General features: G+C 30.9%; 1 protein-coding gene across 2 annotated transcripts; it reads left to right on the forward strand.

Annotated features, from left to right (window-relative positions):
• The first annotated feature begins 9,374 nt into the window (after window positions 1-9,374).
• Window positions 9,375-16,576, forward strand: LOC111030599. 2 transcript variants are annotated; one of them, XR_002604119.1, is made up of 3 exons: window positions 9,375-9,698; window positions 14,970-15,503; window positions 15,999-16,290. XR_002604119.1 is itself a non-coding variant. In XM_022310169.1 (2 exons), the coding sequence occupies exons 1-2, from the start codon at window positions 9,414-9,416 to the stop codon at window positions 16,140-16,142; spliced, it is 429 nt and encodes a 142-aa protein (XP_022165861.1). In that variant the 5' UTR covers window positions 9,375-9,413; the 3' UTR covers window positions 16,143-16,576. The 2 variants fall into 2 exon arrangements, 1 of the variants encoding a protein (XP_022165861.1); XM_022310169.1 differs by lacking the exon at window positions 14,970-15,503 and having other exon boundaries at window positions 15,999-16,576.
• The last annotated feature ends 675 nt before the right edge of the window (window positions 16,577-17,251 follow it).

Here is a 17,251-nt window from a genome sequence, read left to right on the forward strand (position 1 = left end):
ATTGTTTATTATGGCTCTGCTATTTTGAAAACATCCGCCGTAGTCCCCGGAAATCGCCGGAGGTAAAATATTACAAGTACGCAGCTACCTACAAGAATATTGTTGGCTATTTAATATATAGTTTAACGCCACAGCCCACAGTCGGTCGGACGTATTCGTATTTATGGTTTCAACCACTTACGCGTGTAGACTATTAGACTACTTATCTGTTTGGTCAAAGGCCAAAGCCGACTGTTAAGGCGGACTCGACTAAGTACATTTAGTCGGACTCGTGGTAGGTGGTTACAATGTTACATTATGGACGCTAAAAATTATTTATAATATTTTTAAGTAGCAAATTTTTGAAGACAGAGCATAGAGACACATATTCGTTTTTACCATCTGAGAATTAATAATTCACCGTAATCCGTACGCATTCTAAATCAGGTAGTACATAATGTTTTTACGTCAATTTGAATCATTGGTGTTTAAGATTTTTTGCTATAGCCACATGTAGTGGTTCTGAAATAAAAACAGCATGATATAAAAACTGAAGTTACACCAAGCTCTCTTACAATAGCAAATTTTGGTGAGTAGTTTGTACAGTATCTTAGCGAAATAGTAATTTAGGCAACAAATATATTTTTACTAAACATATTTTAGCCGATTCTTGTGTATGATTTTATTTTTAAATATCAGAAAGTATAGAAATTAAATATTATTAAGTACTAAAGTTGAAAATTAATCAGTGGCTTTGTAGTTACTCGTATTTGGCACCACGATAAAAACCAAAATACGTGTTATAATTTTTTATTGGAAAAAAATATTTATGAATTATTATAATAAATTGGTCTGATTTATAAATGTATAAAAGATAGTACTTATTAAAAATATATATAAATATATATATTTATTTTTATGTAAACTTGTTCCTATATTTTATTTCACTGTACAACTCTGCAATAACACGTTTTTTTCTATAAAAATATCTAAATAAATAACAATAAATAGAAACGCTCAAAATATTTAGGTTCGAAGAAGAATAAATAAATAAAATGAGTCAAACAGTCAAATGTTTTATTCTGGTTGGGTTTTTACATTTTTATTTAATCATGTAAATGTTGTCTTTTGATTTGAACACGAATTTAAAAGTAATATTAAGCTAGTCGAAAAGCACTATACGTTTTATTTACAGAAGCTTTTGTTTTTATTGTAAATTTGCTATTATTGTTAAAAATATAGCAAATATAAATATAATGATTACACACATGTTTTTATTGGTTATTACTCATTAGCATAATACAATTATTTAACGAATATCCATTAACGATTAACCATACGTTTTAGCAGTGTTCTGATTTATGAACGTCAATGTACCGATTTGTATACGTAGACTTGTTTATTTTACAAAACCTAATTTCTCAGATAAAAAAATTCTTAGCCATTTCGATGTTGATATAGTTAATAAAAATACGTTATTTCTTGAAAATGTGAAATCGCATTTAAAATTAATATTTTTATTAAACTATAGTTTTTAATTTGATCTATGAAAATATTATTAGACTAATATATTACGTCGTGTGATGTACTGTTGTAAGTATAGGTAATACTACCAATAATTTAAGACCTGCAATGCATATTCTGTATGGTGTATTCGCGGCGTACACACTGAATTAATAAAATTGAAAAAAACATTTTGGTATGTATGTACATTAACATATATTTTTTGTATGCAACCCATCTCATTGAAAATATCTGTGCATCCCACTGAGTATGTTAGTGAATATTACCCGATAGATGATTATGTAGTTCACTTATTATGAAATAAAATTTTGATTTCGAAACTATTTTTTACGAGGGGGTTACAGAATTTCTAAAACGACGGATTCATTGATTAGTAAGTTTTTTTGTATCTATCACATCATTATTGACCCTACTCCCCTTGTCATCACTCATTATTGTCTTTAGGTCAAATACATACTAGGTGACAGGGGCGTATTTAGAAATGTTTTGTCAAAATATCTGCTCAAATTAGGGGCGGGACCCGTTTCGCCCAAAAATGACCCTTACCGTTTCACCCGGGTGCCCGTTTCGCCCAAATTTTGCTTTTATATGATTTCCGTTTCGCCCAGAGTAGCTTAGATCAATTTCAAATTAAGTTGGCATTAATCCAGGCAAATATTATATTTTAGCGAACTATAGATAAAAACAATTCGGATGTTGGCAAATCGATTGAGTACACTTTTGGTTTATTATACTTGGACCCCGAAGAACTGTTTTGTTGAAGATTTGATTCCAGAATGTCCAACTGATGACAGAGTCACCAAATATTGTGATAATTTAGTAAACAGTTATATTTCTTATAGTACATTTCCTCCTTGTTTATGAGCATGTCATTCAGCGAGTACTCTGCTTACGACGAATGAGTGCAATTCGTTCTTTAATGACCATTTTTATTCTAATTCTCCATTAATATTAAGTTGATTGGATATTGTGAGAAATGTTGTCCAAACAGATACATATATAAAAATCAATAGTGTTGAAATACCAAAGACATCAAAAGACGCAAGTATAATAAAAGGCAAGTACACAATCAAAAACAAATAACGAGGTACCGATCAAATAAAATTACTCGCTATGAATTCATTAAAAGCATGTGTAGGTAATAATTTTAAAAATAAAATGCGGGTATTAATAAATATATTTTGAACGATTAATCGGTTTTATTATGTGTAGATTTTTATTATACCGTAAATTTGATTTTTTAATAATAAGTTTTTTTAAATATTGTGAATTAAGTATTAAATTTGTTAAATTTTTCTCTTTTGCGAAAAAAATAATTTTTGGAAAACAAAGGTGTTTTCTGGATTACGCTAAATGATACTTGAATATCATAATTTATAATCATTGCCAACTTAATTTTAAATTGATCGAAGCTACTCTGGGTGAAACGGAAATCATATAAAAACAAAATTTGGGCGAAACGGAGAGGGTCATTTTTAGGCGAAACGGGCTACACCACAAATTAGAGTGAAATCCATTGATAAAATATTACCCAATCGCATTATACAGCATATTGAAAAAATGTCACCTAAACACATTATAATATTTTATAATCATTCGCGCAAACACAAATTCATTGCAATTTGTACAAACTTTCCCAAGCCCAAACCACCTGACTTTCAGATATCTCACATTCTTACTCGTCATTGTATTATATGCAGACGATACGAGTTGTTAAAAATATATTAATACGTATTATAATATAGTACGGAGGTTTAAGCTTATTTAATTCGATATGTACGAGCTTCCAGGACTTAAATCGGTATAATATGGTATGCAGGTATCTAGGTAGGTACCTTTGTAGAATGTGAGGTAATATCGTGAACTTTTTCTGGAAAGAGATTGGTGAATATATGAATATTTTGTTTTCGAATTTTAATAATATACCTTTTGGCTTTTAGTTTTATTTATAAAAACGAAATCGAAGTGTTGAACAATGTATGCACATTAAAGGAACGCTGGACACATTATTAAAATACTCGTATATATTAAATCATTATTTATTTGTTAACGCCTAAACAGGCAATCGTTTGCATATTAAACAGTGGTAGAACATTATATACAATGAGATAATAGACCAAACAGCTACAAGTCGAATAAATAACAAATTAATCTGAGATACTCAACAAAACGGAGACCCACAGGAACCATATCAACAATTTAAATTCGTAAAATTTGCACCCTGTACATAGGCTGATTGACGCATCTTGTCCATTAAAAATAATGAGGGACGTAACATTTGAAGATAGAACGGTTAGTATAATATGATCACTGTAATATTATTTTAAGAATTACCAACTACTAGATGTATTTTTTACAACATGATCCAATAGACTATTGAATAGAGGCATAAATCAATATAATAAAAAATGATGAACAATGATTAGGCTTTGAACAATATCTACCCCTATTAACCCCATCCAATCCTCTTTCCCGTCCAGCATGAGGTTAACATAATAAATCAACATTTCAAGTTATTCTAAGTTAGAAGCTTTAATTTTTTGTTACTTAAAAAAAAAATGTTTTGACTCGACCGGATTTTTAAATTTGTTAGCAATTTATATTATATTTAAGATTGATTTAAAACTATTTGACAGGGATACATTTTGTGTGGCTCGTGTAAGTTTTGTACTGCGAGGCACAGTAATAACTTTGAATTTTCGTTAATTAATGTTAATATTTTTCAAAGAAAAATAGAAATTGTGATAAAAATACTGTAGTTTGTTATGTATAATATATTAATTTTGATAATAAACCTGTTGAAACTAATACATCAATCACCATACCGTTTGCTCAATGAAAATAATATGACAATGATTTCGCTTTACAAAAATTAAAATTATGTAATTGTACCATATACTTATAGATCATAATAAGTTGTATAAACCAAGAAATTATCATCTTTTTTTTGGCTTAAGCTTTTAGGACGCGAAGGTCACACTTACGAATACTCCATTTCCGATATGGACTATAGTTTGTGTGATGTGTAAGTTACAACTCAGTATAGTTACAGGGGCCACCAATTAATATTTTTTAATGACCAAATTAGAAGTCGGGAACTCGTTGGAGAGCCATAGAAATTGCTAAAATCGGTAGTAAAAAGTAAAGACTAATAAAAATAGTATAGTATTAGCAGTTATACTTTTTTTCTTTGTCCGCAGGCCACCAGTTGACCCCTGCACTAGTAATTATTGCATTCGCTTTTAAGACGTATTTATGAATGGAGTAAAGGAGCTAATTAGTGCGTATCCATGGAGTTGTAGATCACCGATAGTTGACGTCAACGATTCTATACGTGTAATGAACACTATAAAATATGATGCACAGGACTATGCGTCACTCACTATTTTCATGACGAGTTTCGATATTGTTTGATGACGTAAACGATAAATCGCTGTGCGAACTATTCGTAAACATTTTCCGGAAATGTGTACTCAAAACTTTTATGGTTTTACGCGAGCGATCAGACCAAGGGATCAAAGAATTTTTAATGCGATTTAACGTCGGATTATCGCGTATTATTATTTCTCCGATAAACTTTGTTTTGATGCACATAAAAGGTTAATTAAATATATGCTCATATGTGCTCGCATTTAATACCAGTCTCTACGCGTTTGATAAGATTTTCGTTTATTATTACTACATTTTTACACTTGTCCAATATCGTTAAAACGAAACAAAAATATTTATTTAGTAATGATATAATTTTCACTGGTCATATAATACCAGTGTAGATTATTATGTGTGTGTACACTATCTGTTAATGGCATGTTTGAAACCATTAAAAAAGGTTGGGTGAGGTCTAGAGGCGACTTTATTAACCAAACCCAACCCACGACATACTATTAAATTATAGTTTTTAAGCACATCCGACACTGCGCACCTCCCAGCTCCCACCAGTCCATACACGAGATAAAGAGTGTATCACTAAGTATATGATATTATTAGATCACAAATTTCTAGGTTGATGTAGTTGCGGTGATATAGTTACTCATCATTGAAAATTCGAAAATGGTATGAACGACATTTTGCACAGATGTTCCAGCATTGTGGCGTTAAAATCAATGGAACCATCCTAAAATAAAAACAATTTTCTGTAAACATCTTAACATCAATAATGATTGCTGTTAAGCTGAGTTTGTCCGAATCCATCGACTATGTCCAAAACAGTGCACACGAACTGCCTTCCTAATTGAACTTTTTTCACTCAAATAGCCTCCAATTGTTTTCGAGGGCAATATTGGTGTAGGTATACTGTAAATGGAGAATACTTAAAATCAATTTATTGCGTTATTTTTTGGTACCATCGATTTTTATATCGATTTTCATAATACATTTGAAAAAATATTATTATTTTTGTTTTCGTGCGTCGTTACATTTTTCAAATACATTTTCATTGTTTTTCATAAGTTTTTCAACGGAAGACTGACAACAGCTTAAGGAAAATTAAAAAAAAATGTACTCTCAAAATCCTAGGAGAGAGCACCAAACTATTGTATTCTTAATCCACAAAAGTATTCAAGTTCCAAAGCGGGTACCTACTGTTATAAATTAGCAAAGATCTCAACAAATGTAATTGTGATTGAGATATTATGACGAACGCGTTTCATAACGAAAAATACATCGAGTTTATAATTTTTAATACCTATAGGGACAAGACACACGATAATGTTACATAAACCAAGTCGTTTACGGATTTTGAAAGAAGACGATTATTTCTGCTGGAAATTAACTTTTGCCTTACAGTGTTAGAAACTCGACGATCGTATTATTATTTGGTATTCATAGTTTAAAAATACGAGATGACTAGTGAATACATGTTGAAAAAATCGAACATCGTTAAGCGTTTATAAAGAAGACGTTCTCGTTTTAGAAAATATTTAAAGTTCCTCAAGTCAAATGCCCGTGCAGCATTTTAGTTTTACTTATGTAATATCATATTATTTTAACTCGAACATCAACACGCTGATCGTGTATTGCTCGAATGTCGATTATGGTCAGATGCATGTCAAAGAATAATGTAACACTATGAATTATTATAGAATTATTTACACGTTAAAATCGGTTTTTTGTGTAGGAAAATTTGCCCTTGAAAATTATAAGGCCGCCAACAAAAGTCAACGATTGCGTAGTTTTAGTTTCCATTATAAGTACAAATAAAACGTTGTTTTTAAATATTTAATTTTGTTTGTATATCATGCAATGGTGGTACCCTCTGCTTGCAGTACCTGTATATATTCGTTGTTTGTGATCGGAAAAATATGTTGTGTATCCCCGAGCCCACAGGTTTTTTGTTTTATGAATTTTTACCGTTATCGCAAAGGATTGACAAGTGTTAGTTTCAATCGGACATGTTTATTTAAAGTACTGATTGCGCAGGTGGAGAACAAATGCGTGACTAATGTTTTGCGTTTATCGTTCGTCAATAATTTGAAAGATCAATTTATTATTTAACAGCAAATACCAAAATCGGATCGAAGTACGTGTATTTATTTAGGCATACTCACACCAGGATGATATTTTATGTTGTGCACGGTTAAAGTGAACGAAAAGAACAAACATTTAAGTTGGATTCTTCATTGCATTTAAATCATTTATAGTTATTATTTTAATGATTATCTCGTACGAAACGAACATTTCAAAGCACTGATTACGGTAGTTATACTATAACAATAGTATCAACAATAACACATTGGACCTAACGTAAACATCGTCAGATAAATGTATTATGAAGCATTTTAATCACTCGTCATGATAAAAAAGAACTATTGATAACAATAGGTACTCAAAACCGAAATCTCTATTCGATCATATTCTTACCAGAGTAGTAATTTCTAGTTAAATGTAGTTTACACAGAAAAGTAAGAACATACTAACCTATACAAGAAGAATTATGGATTTGTCTCTTAATTATTGTGTCTATAATTGTATATTATCTCCATTTTATAAAAATATTAGAACAAAATATACTCAATACAATGTTTTTAATTTATTAAATATTGATGTATCATAGTATAGGCCATTAATGCATTAATAGGTCAATAGCTAGAAATAATTGTTATATGACTTAAGCGCCAAGTGCTAATCTAATACAATATATACCTGTTAGTGCCTGTTATTGGCAAATATGTAAAAAAAAATATTATTTGCACCAATATCTTATATAAGTATTTCGAAATATTTAAAATTGTCAATGACTATTATGATTATTATGATTATTATGTCGATGGAATATTATGCACATTATTTGTAAGTACATAGCATAATATATTTTTTAATGAAAACAAATTTAATTTAAGTAAATTGTCCTCCACCGTAAATTTAGGTTAGTAATATTTATTTATAATTAGGTGGTAGCCACCTCAATAAATCGATAGGGCAGTAGGGAGGACGGAAATAAAGTTATATATTATTTTAACAACCTAGTAAAATCTAATTTTTCAATATTACGTGTACTATTGTAACTTTTTGTGATCTTTTCGTCTTCAGGACTTCAGAAAACAATTAGATATACTCACTATACTTACGTAAGGGTTTTATTAATTTCCGGTTTTAAAATATTTAGACGATTTCCAATGTCAACCTACTACTCATATGTGTTTTAAAATGATAAAAATTTAATTAGAATTTAATTTAATTTAAAAAAAAACTTTTGTTTACGTTTGAATATTAAGTTAGAATTATTTTTTCCTGACAACCGAAATCATAAGTGTACAACACAAATTATCAAATGACGATAAATAAATTGTTCTAAAAACTCATAGCAATTGGAATAACCTTTTTGTTTTCTATCCTTGTATTTAAATTAGCTTGCAATAATGTTTATTCTTTTAAAAAATAAAGCTTAAATAAACAAAACATTTTAATAAAAATAACAGGGGTCAACCAACTTGGATATGCTCCACGGAAAAACAAACAAATAGTGTTCAAATATAGCCATTGTCTTAATCCAGAGGTTAAACATTTGCCATGACAAATTGGAGTGGTTAACTACTTGATTGGTCTAGGAGCCGATTAAGAATTAACATAAAACATAGATGTATGATAACAATTAATTTCACTTTGATATAAGTTGCTGTCATGTATTGCATATAATTATTATTATTTTTTTATGATGCACAGTATATGCGTTTACTGCAGTAGTACTGTCATAACTATATGCAAATGTTCTACAGTTATTAAGCACTTACATGGGATTTAAATCAGTATGATTTTTTTATTTGTGTGACGGCTTGTGCGACATCGTGATCTTCGTACTATAATACTCCACAATAGTGATTATTTGTGGAACATAATTTCGATTTTATTCGATATCATTTAGGTATAAAACATTATTAAATAACATATTATACTGTAGACGATTTCACATAAAATAAAAATTTGATTAATTTTTCCCAACAAAAAAATATAATATACTCTATTTATTGAAATGCGTTGTGGCGGTACCTTTAACCGATTATAATATACACGTTTACGCGAAAAAAATACCTTTATTATGATGCGATTCGAATATTTCGAATTCGCCGAAGATTTCAATGTTTCGAAATTATTGAAAATTAAAATTCTACGTGTGGAATATTAATTCGCAATTGACGACTTCATACGATGATGACGATGACAGTATAATTTATTGTTTGTCGTATGCGATCGCCGTTGCAGCGGATTTGTCGAAGTCGGACGGACGTTTCGGTCCGATGTTTTAAGTCGGGGATTTGAACACCGGTCGGGGGCCTACCTACCCACCCACCCACCCATCCACCCACCTACACACGCACACACACACACACACACACACACCCAAAGTCGATCCCCCGGACCGATAGTGACGTGACACTTGCGACCCGAATCCACGACGATTTCGACAGCCCGCCATGATGATTGTCAATATTGGCATTGGTATTATTGACGAGACCATATTGCGTCGATGCACGTGCCGTAAGCCCACCTCTCGCGGGTATAAAACGAGCGCGTGCATACGCTCCGGGACATTATCCGTATCCGGTGGCTCAAGGTCGTCGGGCGCACCACCTGTATTACTGTTTGTGCACATATCGAAAACTTATGTGCCCGTAACCGTGGTCGACGGAAGTGACATAATGGACCGACACGTCAGCCCCACCAATATGCGGAAGTGGACGCTGGTCGCCGTGGCCCTGGTAAGTTCTGCAGTGTACGAAAACAACACATACACACACATACACATATAGTATATATATAGGGGAGTGTTCTGGTCTGTTTGTGTGCGTGCGTGTGGGTGAGTCGTCGCCGTTTGCCGCTGCTAGAAATCCGTTTTGTTTGATTTTAATTTAAATTTTTTTTGTGATTGGAGAGAGGCATAGAATCTCGTAAATGGAATTATAAGGGCGTTATATTGCCGGGCGTCTTACCAAGATGCACTTTCAAAGTGTAGAGGAGTCAAGGGGTTCGGCCCTTAATATGCTTCTGGTAACATAAATGGGTAAAATAAAAAAAAGATGAAAATGTGTATTAAAAATAATATTATAATTATTGATTAGTAACAATAATAACAAAATTAAGATTATGGAAGACTTGTTGCCCATATGGTAAAATATAATTAATATAATTATATATAATACATAACTTTACAAATTAAACACTCACCTCTACTTCAGGATATTAGTTTAGCATACAGTTTTTTTGTTGAAGCCTTTCTATAGTCCTTTAAAATATAACCATAAACATTCAATAAGGACAGCAATTGAGAAATTATAATGTTCTCGGAGTATCTTGAATCTCATTCCGAAAACTAAAAGCAGGAAACCTAGCCTTGCAATCTCAGTCTGAACCTTTATCTGAGACCCTCGGATAGATACCATATCATTGTTTTTATTCGAGATTCAATATTTCTTAAACATCTTAAGAACGAAATATGCCAAAAAAAAAAAAAAAATGAACGAAATGGAAACAAAAAAATAAATTGTGAAAGGTATAATAGTCACTGTAACAGTATATAGTGGGCATTTAATAAATCCGCCGGCGACCATAGGTCATTGCTGCTCACGCGTATCGTCTATAAATTATATTATTACAAATAACACTACGTGCGTGGCGTGTGAAAAAAATTAAATAATAATAAAATGGCTTGTTTAATGGAAAAAAATAATTAAAGGCTCATGAATTATTCTCATACGTCACGCACAGTGTCGGAGGCTTGTCGGAGACCCTCGCCGGCATATTCGCAGTCGATGCGGTCTCCCAGAGGAATCGAAAATGTTAATGCTCGACGCCGCCGCCGGTCTTGTTCCGTGTTTGACAATGAACGATCGGAGCGATAAAACGCTGTGGCGTTATCGGTGCGGATAATGACCCAATAGCGTCTTCGGATTTGTAGGCCGTTCCATTCGGTAACCATATTAGGAATATTAGTGTTTCGAATATAATTCACGATGACTTAAAAATCTCACGGAATGGGAGACGCAGAACAATATTATACATTCCAAATTTTCACGTTATAAAAAAAAAATTATTGAACGCGTAATATTCCATATACTACTTACATCGATATTAGATTTTTTGTCATTATGTACCTATGCACGGTTGATTTTAATATTCCTGCTCATTACACAGTGTTACACCAGTCGTATCACTTGCACTGCAACAATCGCACACTAATATTTGATCGTTTGAGCCAGTACTTTAAATTGTCATCTATCTATTTTGTTTGTTCTTTTCTCTGTCTATCTTCCGCTAGTTAAACTGTTTAGCATAAACGAAAATTGATTTGAGAATAGTGTGTATCACTGAATTAGGTACCTACTTTTCATTTTATACTTTTATATTTTCGAAAACATTCATATTAATTTATACTTTATTTTAGTATCCATAATTTTATGATGTTTGTTGACCAATTATAACTTATTGGTGTCAAGATTTTCCAATCCAGATAATAATACCTATCAATAAAGACAATAATCTGTAGGGAAAAAAATTTCTTTGAGATTTATGATCTTTAACCTGAATCAGTAAAACTCACCTATGTGACTATAGTTGCATGTATGTCTTGCATTTGAAATGATTGGATTGTTTTAGTTTTTTTATAAGACCTGTTGATAAACAATTTTGTGCAAAGTAAAAATACTTGAAAATGTGATGCAAGATCCCATATTAGTGTTTTTCAAGGCTGAAAATACCGAAAATATATATAGACAAAATGTTTTAAACGAATTTGGAGTTAAAATGGTGTCGAAAAAAATCAAGAACTTCGAATTCTATTTGATTATGTATAACATTTTAGTCGAAATTTGATACGTAAAGGAAAAATAACGATTTCAGTTATTTTGTTGTAATTCAAATCACGTTATTTGTAGGGTCGAAACTTCACACTTGCGTTTATTATTATTTGCTATATTCAATGCAATATTCAACATATTTACATTAATATTTTAAGCTTTATACTACTAACTTATTCACACCTTTTTACGGTTCATTGGCGTAACCTTATAATTTAATAACTCTATAATAGCAGGTAATATTAGGCAGGTATGTGAAATAATATTTCAATAAAAATTATTATTATTATTTTGTACTACCTGTTAAGACTTCAACATCGATGGCTATTTTTTATTAGCCTATTTTTAAATTAGATACAAGTTATAAATAAAACAAAATAATATTATTTACTCTTTTTGACTTATCAGTTGTTTTTTAGTATTTTAAGAACATAACTGCCATTTTACAAATCCTCTTCCATCCTTTTTCATTCCCTGCTTCTTCCTTTCAGTCCTGGTCTGGTCTACACAATTTTCTCTTCTGACATTTAGGAATTTTTTATTGATAACACGGCATCAACTTACCAAGTGGCTCTTTGCCTTTTAAACTTCCTTAGAGCACAATTTTTAACATGAAATTCTGTTACTACACTCGAGGAATGCCTATTTCATCTTATAGCGTTTAATCTCATTCACAATAATTAATCTTTTGAATATATCCATCATTGATTGTGTTTCTTCCTCCATGCCTTGATAATAAATAGGTCCATATGTTTTTAATAGCAAATTCTTATCGAACACGTACAGTCTGTGTTCCTCTGTTTTTCTTAATGTCCAACATTGTGATCAGAGAGTGATTTTGAGAGGGTTCTGGGGCTCAGTAGGCTCCTATCCTAATGCATTATTTACATGTATTATTTCCCATTTTATTTCTTTATTAAAATCCCATATTATGACATTCATTTTTTAGTGTTACTATTATGCTTAAGTATTTGACATTTTTACTTTTTTGAACTCGTACTGACTCACGGTTATGGTCTCATTTAAAAGAGTTAAATATAGTTCCCTAATATCTTTCATAATATATTGTGTTTTCTCTGTGTTGGGATGTAGCCCCCCTCCCCTTGTTTGCAGTTTCTCTCAAGCCGCCACATAAGTTAAACACTTTTTGTTCCTCTGCTCCTAGCAAAACTATATCGTCCCGATTCACACAGGAGAGCAAACTATCAACTGAAGCAGGTTCTATCCATGACTGTTTTTTCATCTCTTCCAAACTTAATTTCTCGGATCATTTTCTTCAAAATTAAATTAAAAATAAATGATGTCTAGGCCTAAGTCCGGTTCTTATCTTCACCATCCTTGATGTTGCGATTCAAACTTAGACTTTGACTTGTGTATGTTTTATACTTGATGCAATTAGATATCCCATTTCCCCTAGGAATTGAAAATGTTTTAATATCTTGCTTATGCTAGTTTAATCTATGCTTTCATACGCCTTTTGAAATCCTACAAAAATTATATGGAGTTTGTAATTATTGTATTTGAAACTCTTTTGAAATAACTGTTTGATGATTATAAAGATTTGGTTCTTTGTTGACCTACTGTGCTTGAATCCGCGTTTATAGACCTCTGCACTACACCTTCCTGTGGATTGATTCTATCTAGGTTGCAATATGAGAAACTTTTATATGTTGTTTCTAGCAGCACTATTCCATTATAGTTATGTAGACTTGCTTCCGATTTTTTATGAATCGTGTATACATATGTTATTCCCGAATTCACCAGTTAAGTTTTCTTTTCTCATATTTATTTAATAATAGTGGGTACTCTCTATCATGAATGGTTTAATATTTCTCGTTGAAGTTCGTCTTCCTTAGGTGACTAGTGGTTTTTTTAATTTGTTGTACAATTTCCTTCTTTGATGTGGCTGAGCAGGGATCGTCCTTGGGTTCGATGTATTCATATGTTAATGTACCTACCGATTCCTCCCAAAGAAGTTTTTTTGGAATACTTGCCCATGTCTTCATTATTTCTTGTTGGGTCTTCATTATTCATCATCAATTTTCATAATTTTTTCTTGCCTTTTGTATCCACCTCTAAGTCTTTTCACTTTGTGGTATGTGCTACCCGCCTTGTCCTATTTGCAAGATCTGTTTCTTTTATAATATTTTGTACACGCTTTCTTTTTTTGCATCTTAAATTTTATGAGTTTTTTTTTACTTTAAAGATTCTTTCTTTTTAAAAATAAATTTTGAGCACCACTTAGCCATCTTTCTATTGCTATTTACTTTTATCCAGATCTTCTTGGCGTACTTTCCATTAGTTATTTATCATTTTGGGATTTGAGAGTACCTACTTATGCCATATTCTCGTATTATTTCCTGCATATTTTATTGAAATTCTCTTCATTTTCTTCATTTCTTTGAGCTGTATATCTATATCATATCTGGCAATTATTTGTCCTGTTTTCCTACTCATTTCCTTTTAGCTTGACCCTCAGGTTGTTTACTACTAGAAATTAGACCAAGTCATAGTTAGTTTTCCCGGTATGTTTTTGGTAGCTAACCAAGGTGATCTATTTGATTTATGTGTCTACCGTCTGCCAAAATCCACGTTAATTTATGTATGTCCTTATGCGGGAACACTGTACTTTTAACTCTTAGATCTTTACTTAAGGCCAACTCTACATCTTTTGTTCCATTTTTACTATGCAGTGTAAACTGTGAATACCAACTACAGTTGGTCTATTTTCCTATTTTGGCTTTCATATCTCCTAGTACAATGTTTATTTTGCTAATATTTATCTCTTCTTGTAGTAGTTCTATCTCGGCAAAAAATCTTCTTTTTCTTGTTGTGTTTTGTCCTCTGATGAAGCATATACGTTAAAAAATACAATATTAAACCTTTGGGCCTATGTTTTTAGATACGCTAGTTTTGGATTAATTGCTCTAAACTCTTAGTTTTGGTACAATATTTTTATGTAGCTTAAGGTCAACTCAGAGTTGTTATCTTTAATTATACCCACAAAAAAAATATTTGTGTTTGACATAAATTAGTTCAATCAACTAACTAATAGAACAATAAATAACTAATAAAGAATATAAATATTTAATAAAATATCACTTAGAAAATACAGGCTGACAGACAGTCTTCGTTCAAAATCGTTACTCGTATATGTACAAATATTTATCGTTTTAGATATTACTGATGTACGTCCAAACATCAATGTCGGCACCATGCGGGTGCGGGTGCGGGTGCGGCTGTTGTAGTTGTGGATGTGGATGTGGCTGTGGTTGCTGTGGTGGTGGCGGCTGTTGCTGAAAAATAAAACCATTTTGATCAAGAGCCTGGTTGAGCTCGACATAACGAACCCGAACTATGATAATAGATTTGATAAGATTTTACTTGATCGATTATTTTTATTTTTAGCTACGATTATGTTAAATATTTGAATATCAGATTTTTATATTTTTTTGTTTGATTTAATTATTAAAAGTTATGAATATGAATTTTCAAACGTTAGAACAGTAAATAAAACAAATAAAAAATTTGAAGTTTCTTTTCACACAATATTAGCACATTACTTTCTGCGGACATGGTCGTGATTACTTAGTTCCTGACCATTATATCAATATACTTATCACTAGTTTATGTAGTCGTTCTGAACGATCGGAATTAGTCAACGTTGTGTATGGTCCTTATGATGTGCTTATGACATGCCTAGTGAATGCGGTAAGATCGTCAATCGCCATATAATATAGATACCAATAATGAAATATACAATAAGACTTTGAGGCACAAAATTTGGTCCACTACTGGTTAGGAATAGGCATCCGGCATGAATATTTGTTTTCAACATAAACTGATTCAAACAAAAACTTGCAGTATTACTAATGAAAAAAATAAATTACTCACAGTAATATAATTTTCTAAAATATCTTTAGAAATATAGTCCGATTGAGCGTTTTTTTTCTCAGAACCATTTATCGTATCTACATTCCACTCCGAGTAGATAACCGTGAGTGTATGCAATGATTCATCAAATTATTAAATTGAATCAAATTGTAGTTCATTGTAGTGACCAACTAAATGACGAGTTACTCTCGACACCTACCAACCAACTACATAGAACTATAGAAGAGCTTAGCACCTCTGTATTTCAATATCAAAAAAAAAATTATACTATTAATGTTCTTATAATAAATTAATTTTTTTAAATAATTTTAGATTTTATTCGTGTATGTTCAAATGGCTTCTTCGGCGCCATGCTGTGGTGGCTGTGGTGGCTGCGGTGGCTGTACATCAAGTTTTGGTTATAGTTTCTTCAGTAGTTTTCCAAAAATTACACTTTCCTTCAAATTTTTAGGTTAGTTATAAGGTAAACGCTTTAAATTTTTAATGGTTGGTTATATTATATAACATATAATTTCTCAAAATGTTTCAAGTAATCAAATATCTAACGTATTTATTAATACAATTAGGCTTATAATAAATCATGTTTGTATTTTTCTGAAATTTTCATCTAATAAATATTTACAATACACCATATAATTTATTATCTATAACTTTAATATATAATCCAAATCATTTTTTATATCCGTTAACAAATTGTCCTTGATATTCAAGTGTATTACGTTGAATTCCTGTTACTTGTGGATCCAACAATATGTAAATAAACATCCATTTTTATCTTAAGTCCAAATCACTGTGTATTATTTAACTACTATATATTATAATTAATTATGTATTTATTTTTAAACATTTATATTTACTATTAAAGTAAATTCGTTTATCAATTTATATTATTGAGATTTTGTATTATGTTGAATTTATAATTTTAATTGTATTTTAAAAATATTTTCTATTTAATATATTGGTTGTACTACGCTATGGTATCAATATAAGTTTCTGATTGCTCAAATTCGATTTTACGCTTGCTAGATAATTATTTACATTCAAAACATCAATCGATGTACCTATAGAGTATAGAGGATCTGAATTTGTACTTCTAGAAAAATGGGTTATTTTAAAAATGATATCGTACAATAATTATACACATATTATATGTAGTATGTGCTATTATACAACCACCTATACAAAGAAAATAATATATTGGCATAGTTGCATACTCCTTGATCTCGATGTCTATGTTAATCTTCTTAATTTATCAATAAGTCATCAATATTTAAGTATTATTTAACAATTCAAACCCTATAGAAATATAATACATTAAGGCATGTATATATTTACAGAAGTGTGATTTTAACCCTGATACTGAAAGTAAGTAGCAAAAAATCTATATTGCATTTAAACGATACATCAAAATATATGTTTTTGTATAGGTAGTAGTATAATAGTTTATAAAATAGTTATATTATTACTATAGTTTTGACAAGTATATCAACGGGAGGATTTTTTTTTATTATATGAAGCTTTATTAACATTTTATATTATTTGGGTAAAATTCACACATATTTTAT

This window comes from Myzus persicae, unplaced genomic scaffold (assembly GCF_001856785.1).
Source record: "Myzus persicae strain clone G006 unplaced genomic scaffold, MPER_G0061.0, whole genome shotgun sequence".
Lineage (NCBI taxonomy): Eukaryota > Metazoa > Arthropoda > Insecta > Hemiptera > Aphididae > Myzus > Myzus persicae.

Bases quoted from the DNA above. Each gene is read 5' to 3' on its own strand.
- LOC111030599 (XM_022310169.1), top strand. From the start codon at position 9,414: ATGATGATTGTCAATATTGGCATTGGTATTATTGACGAGACCATATTG. The intron at 9,699-15,998 runs GTAAGTTCTGCA...AAATAATTTTAG, and splicing joins CGCTGGTCGCCGTGGCCCTG to ATTTTATTCGTGTATGTTCA.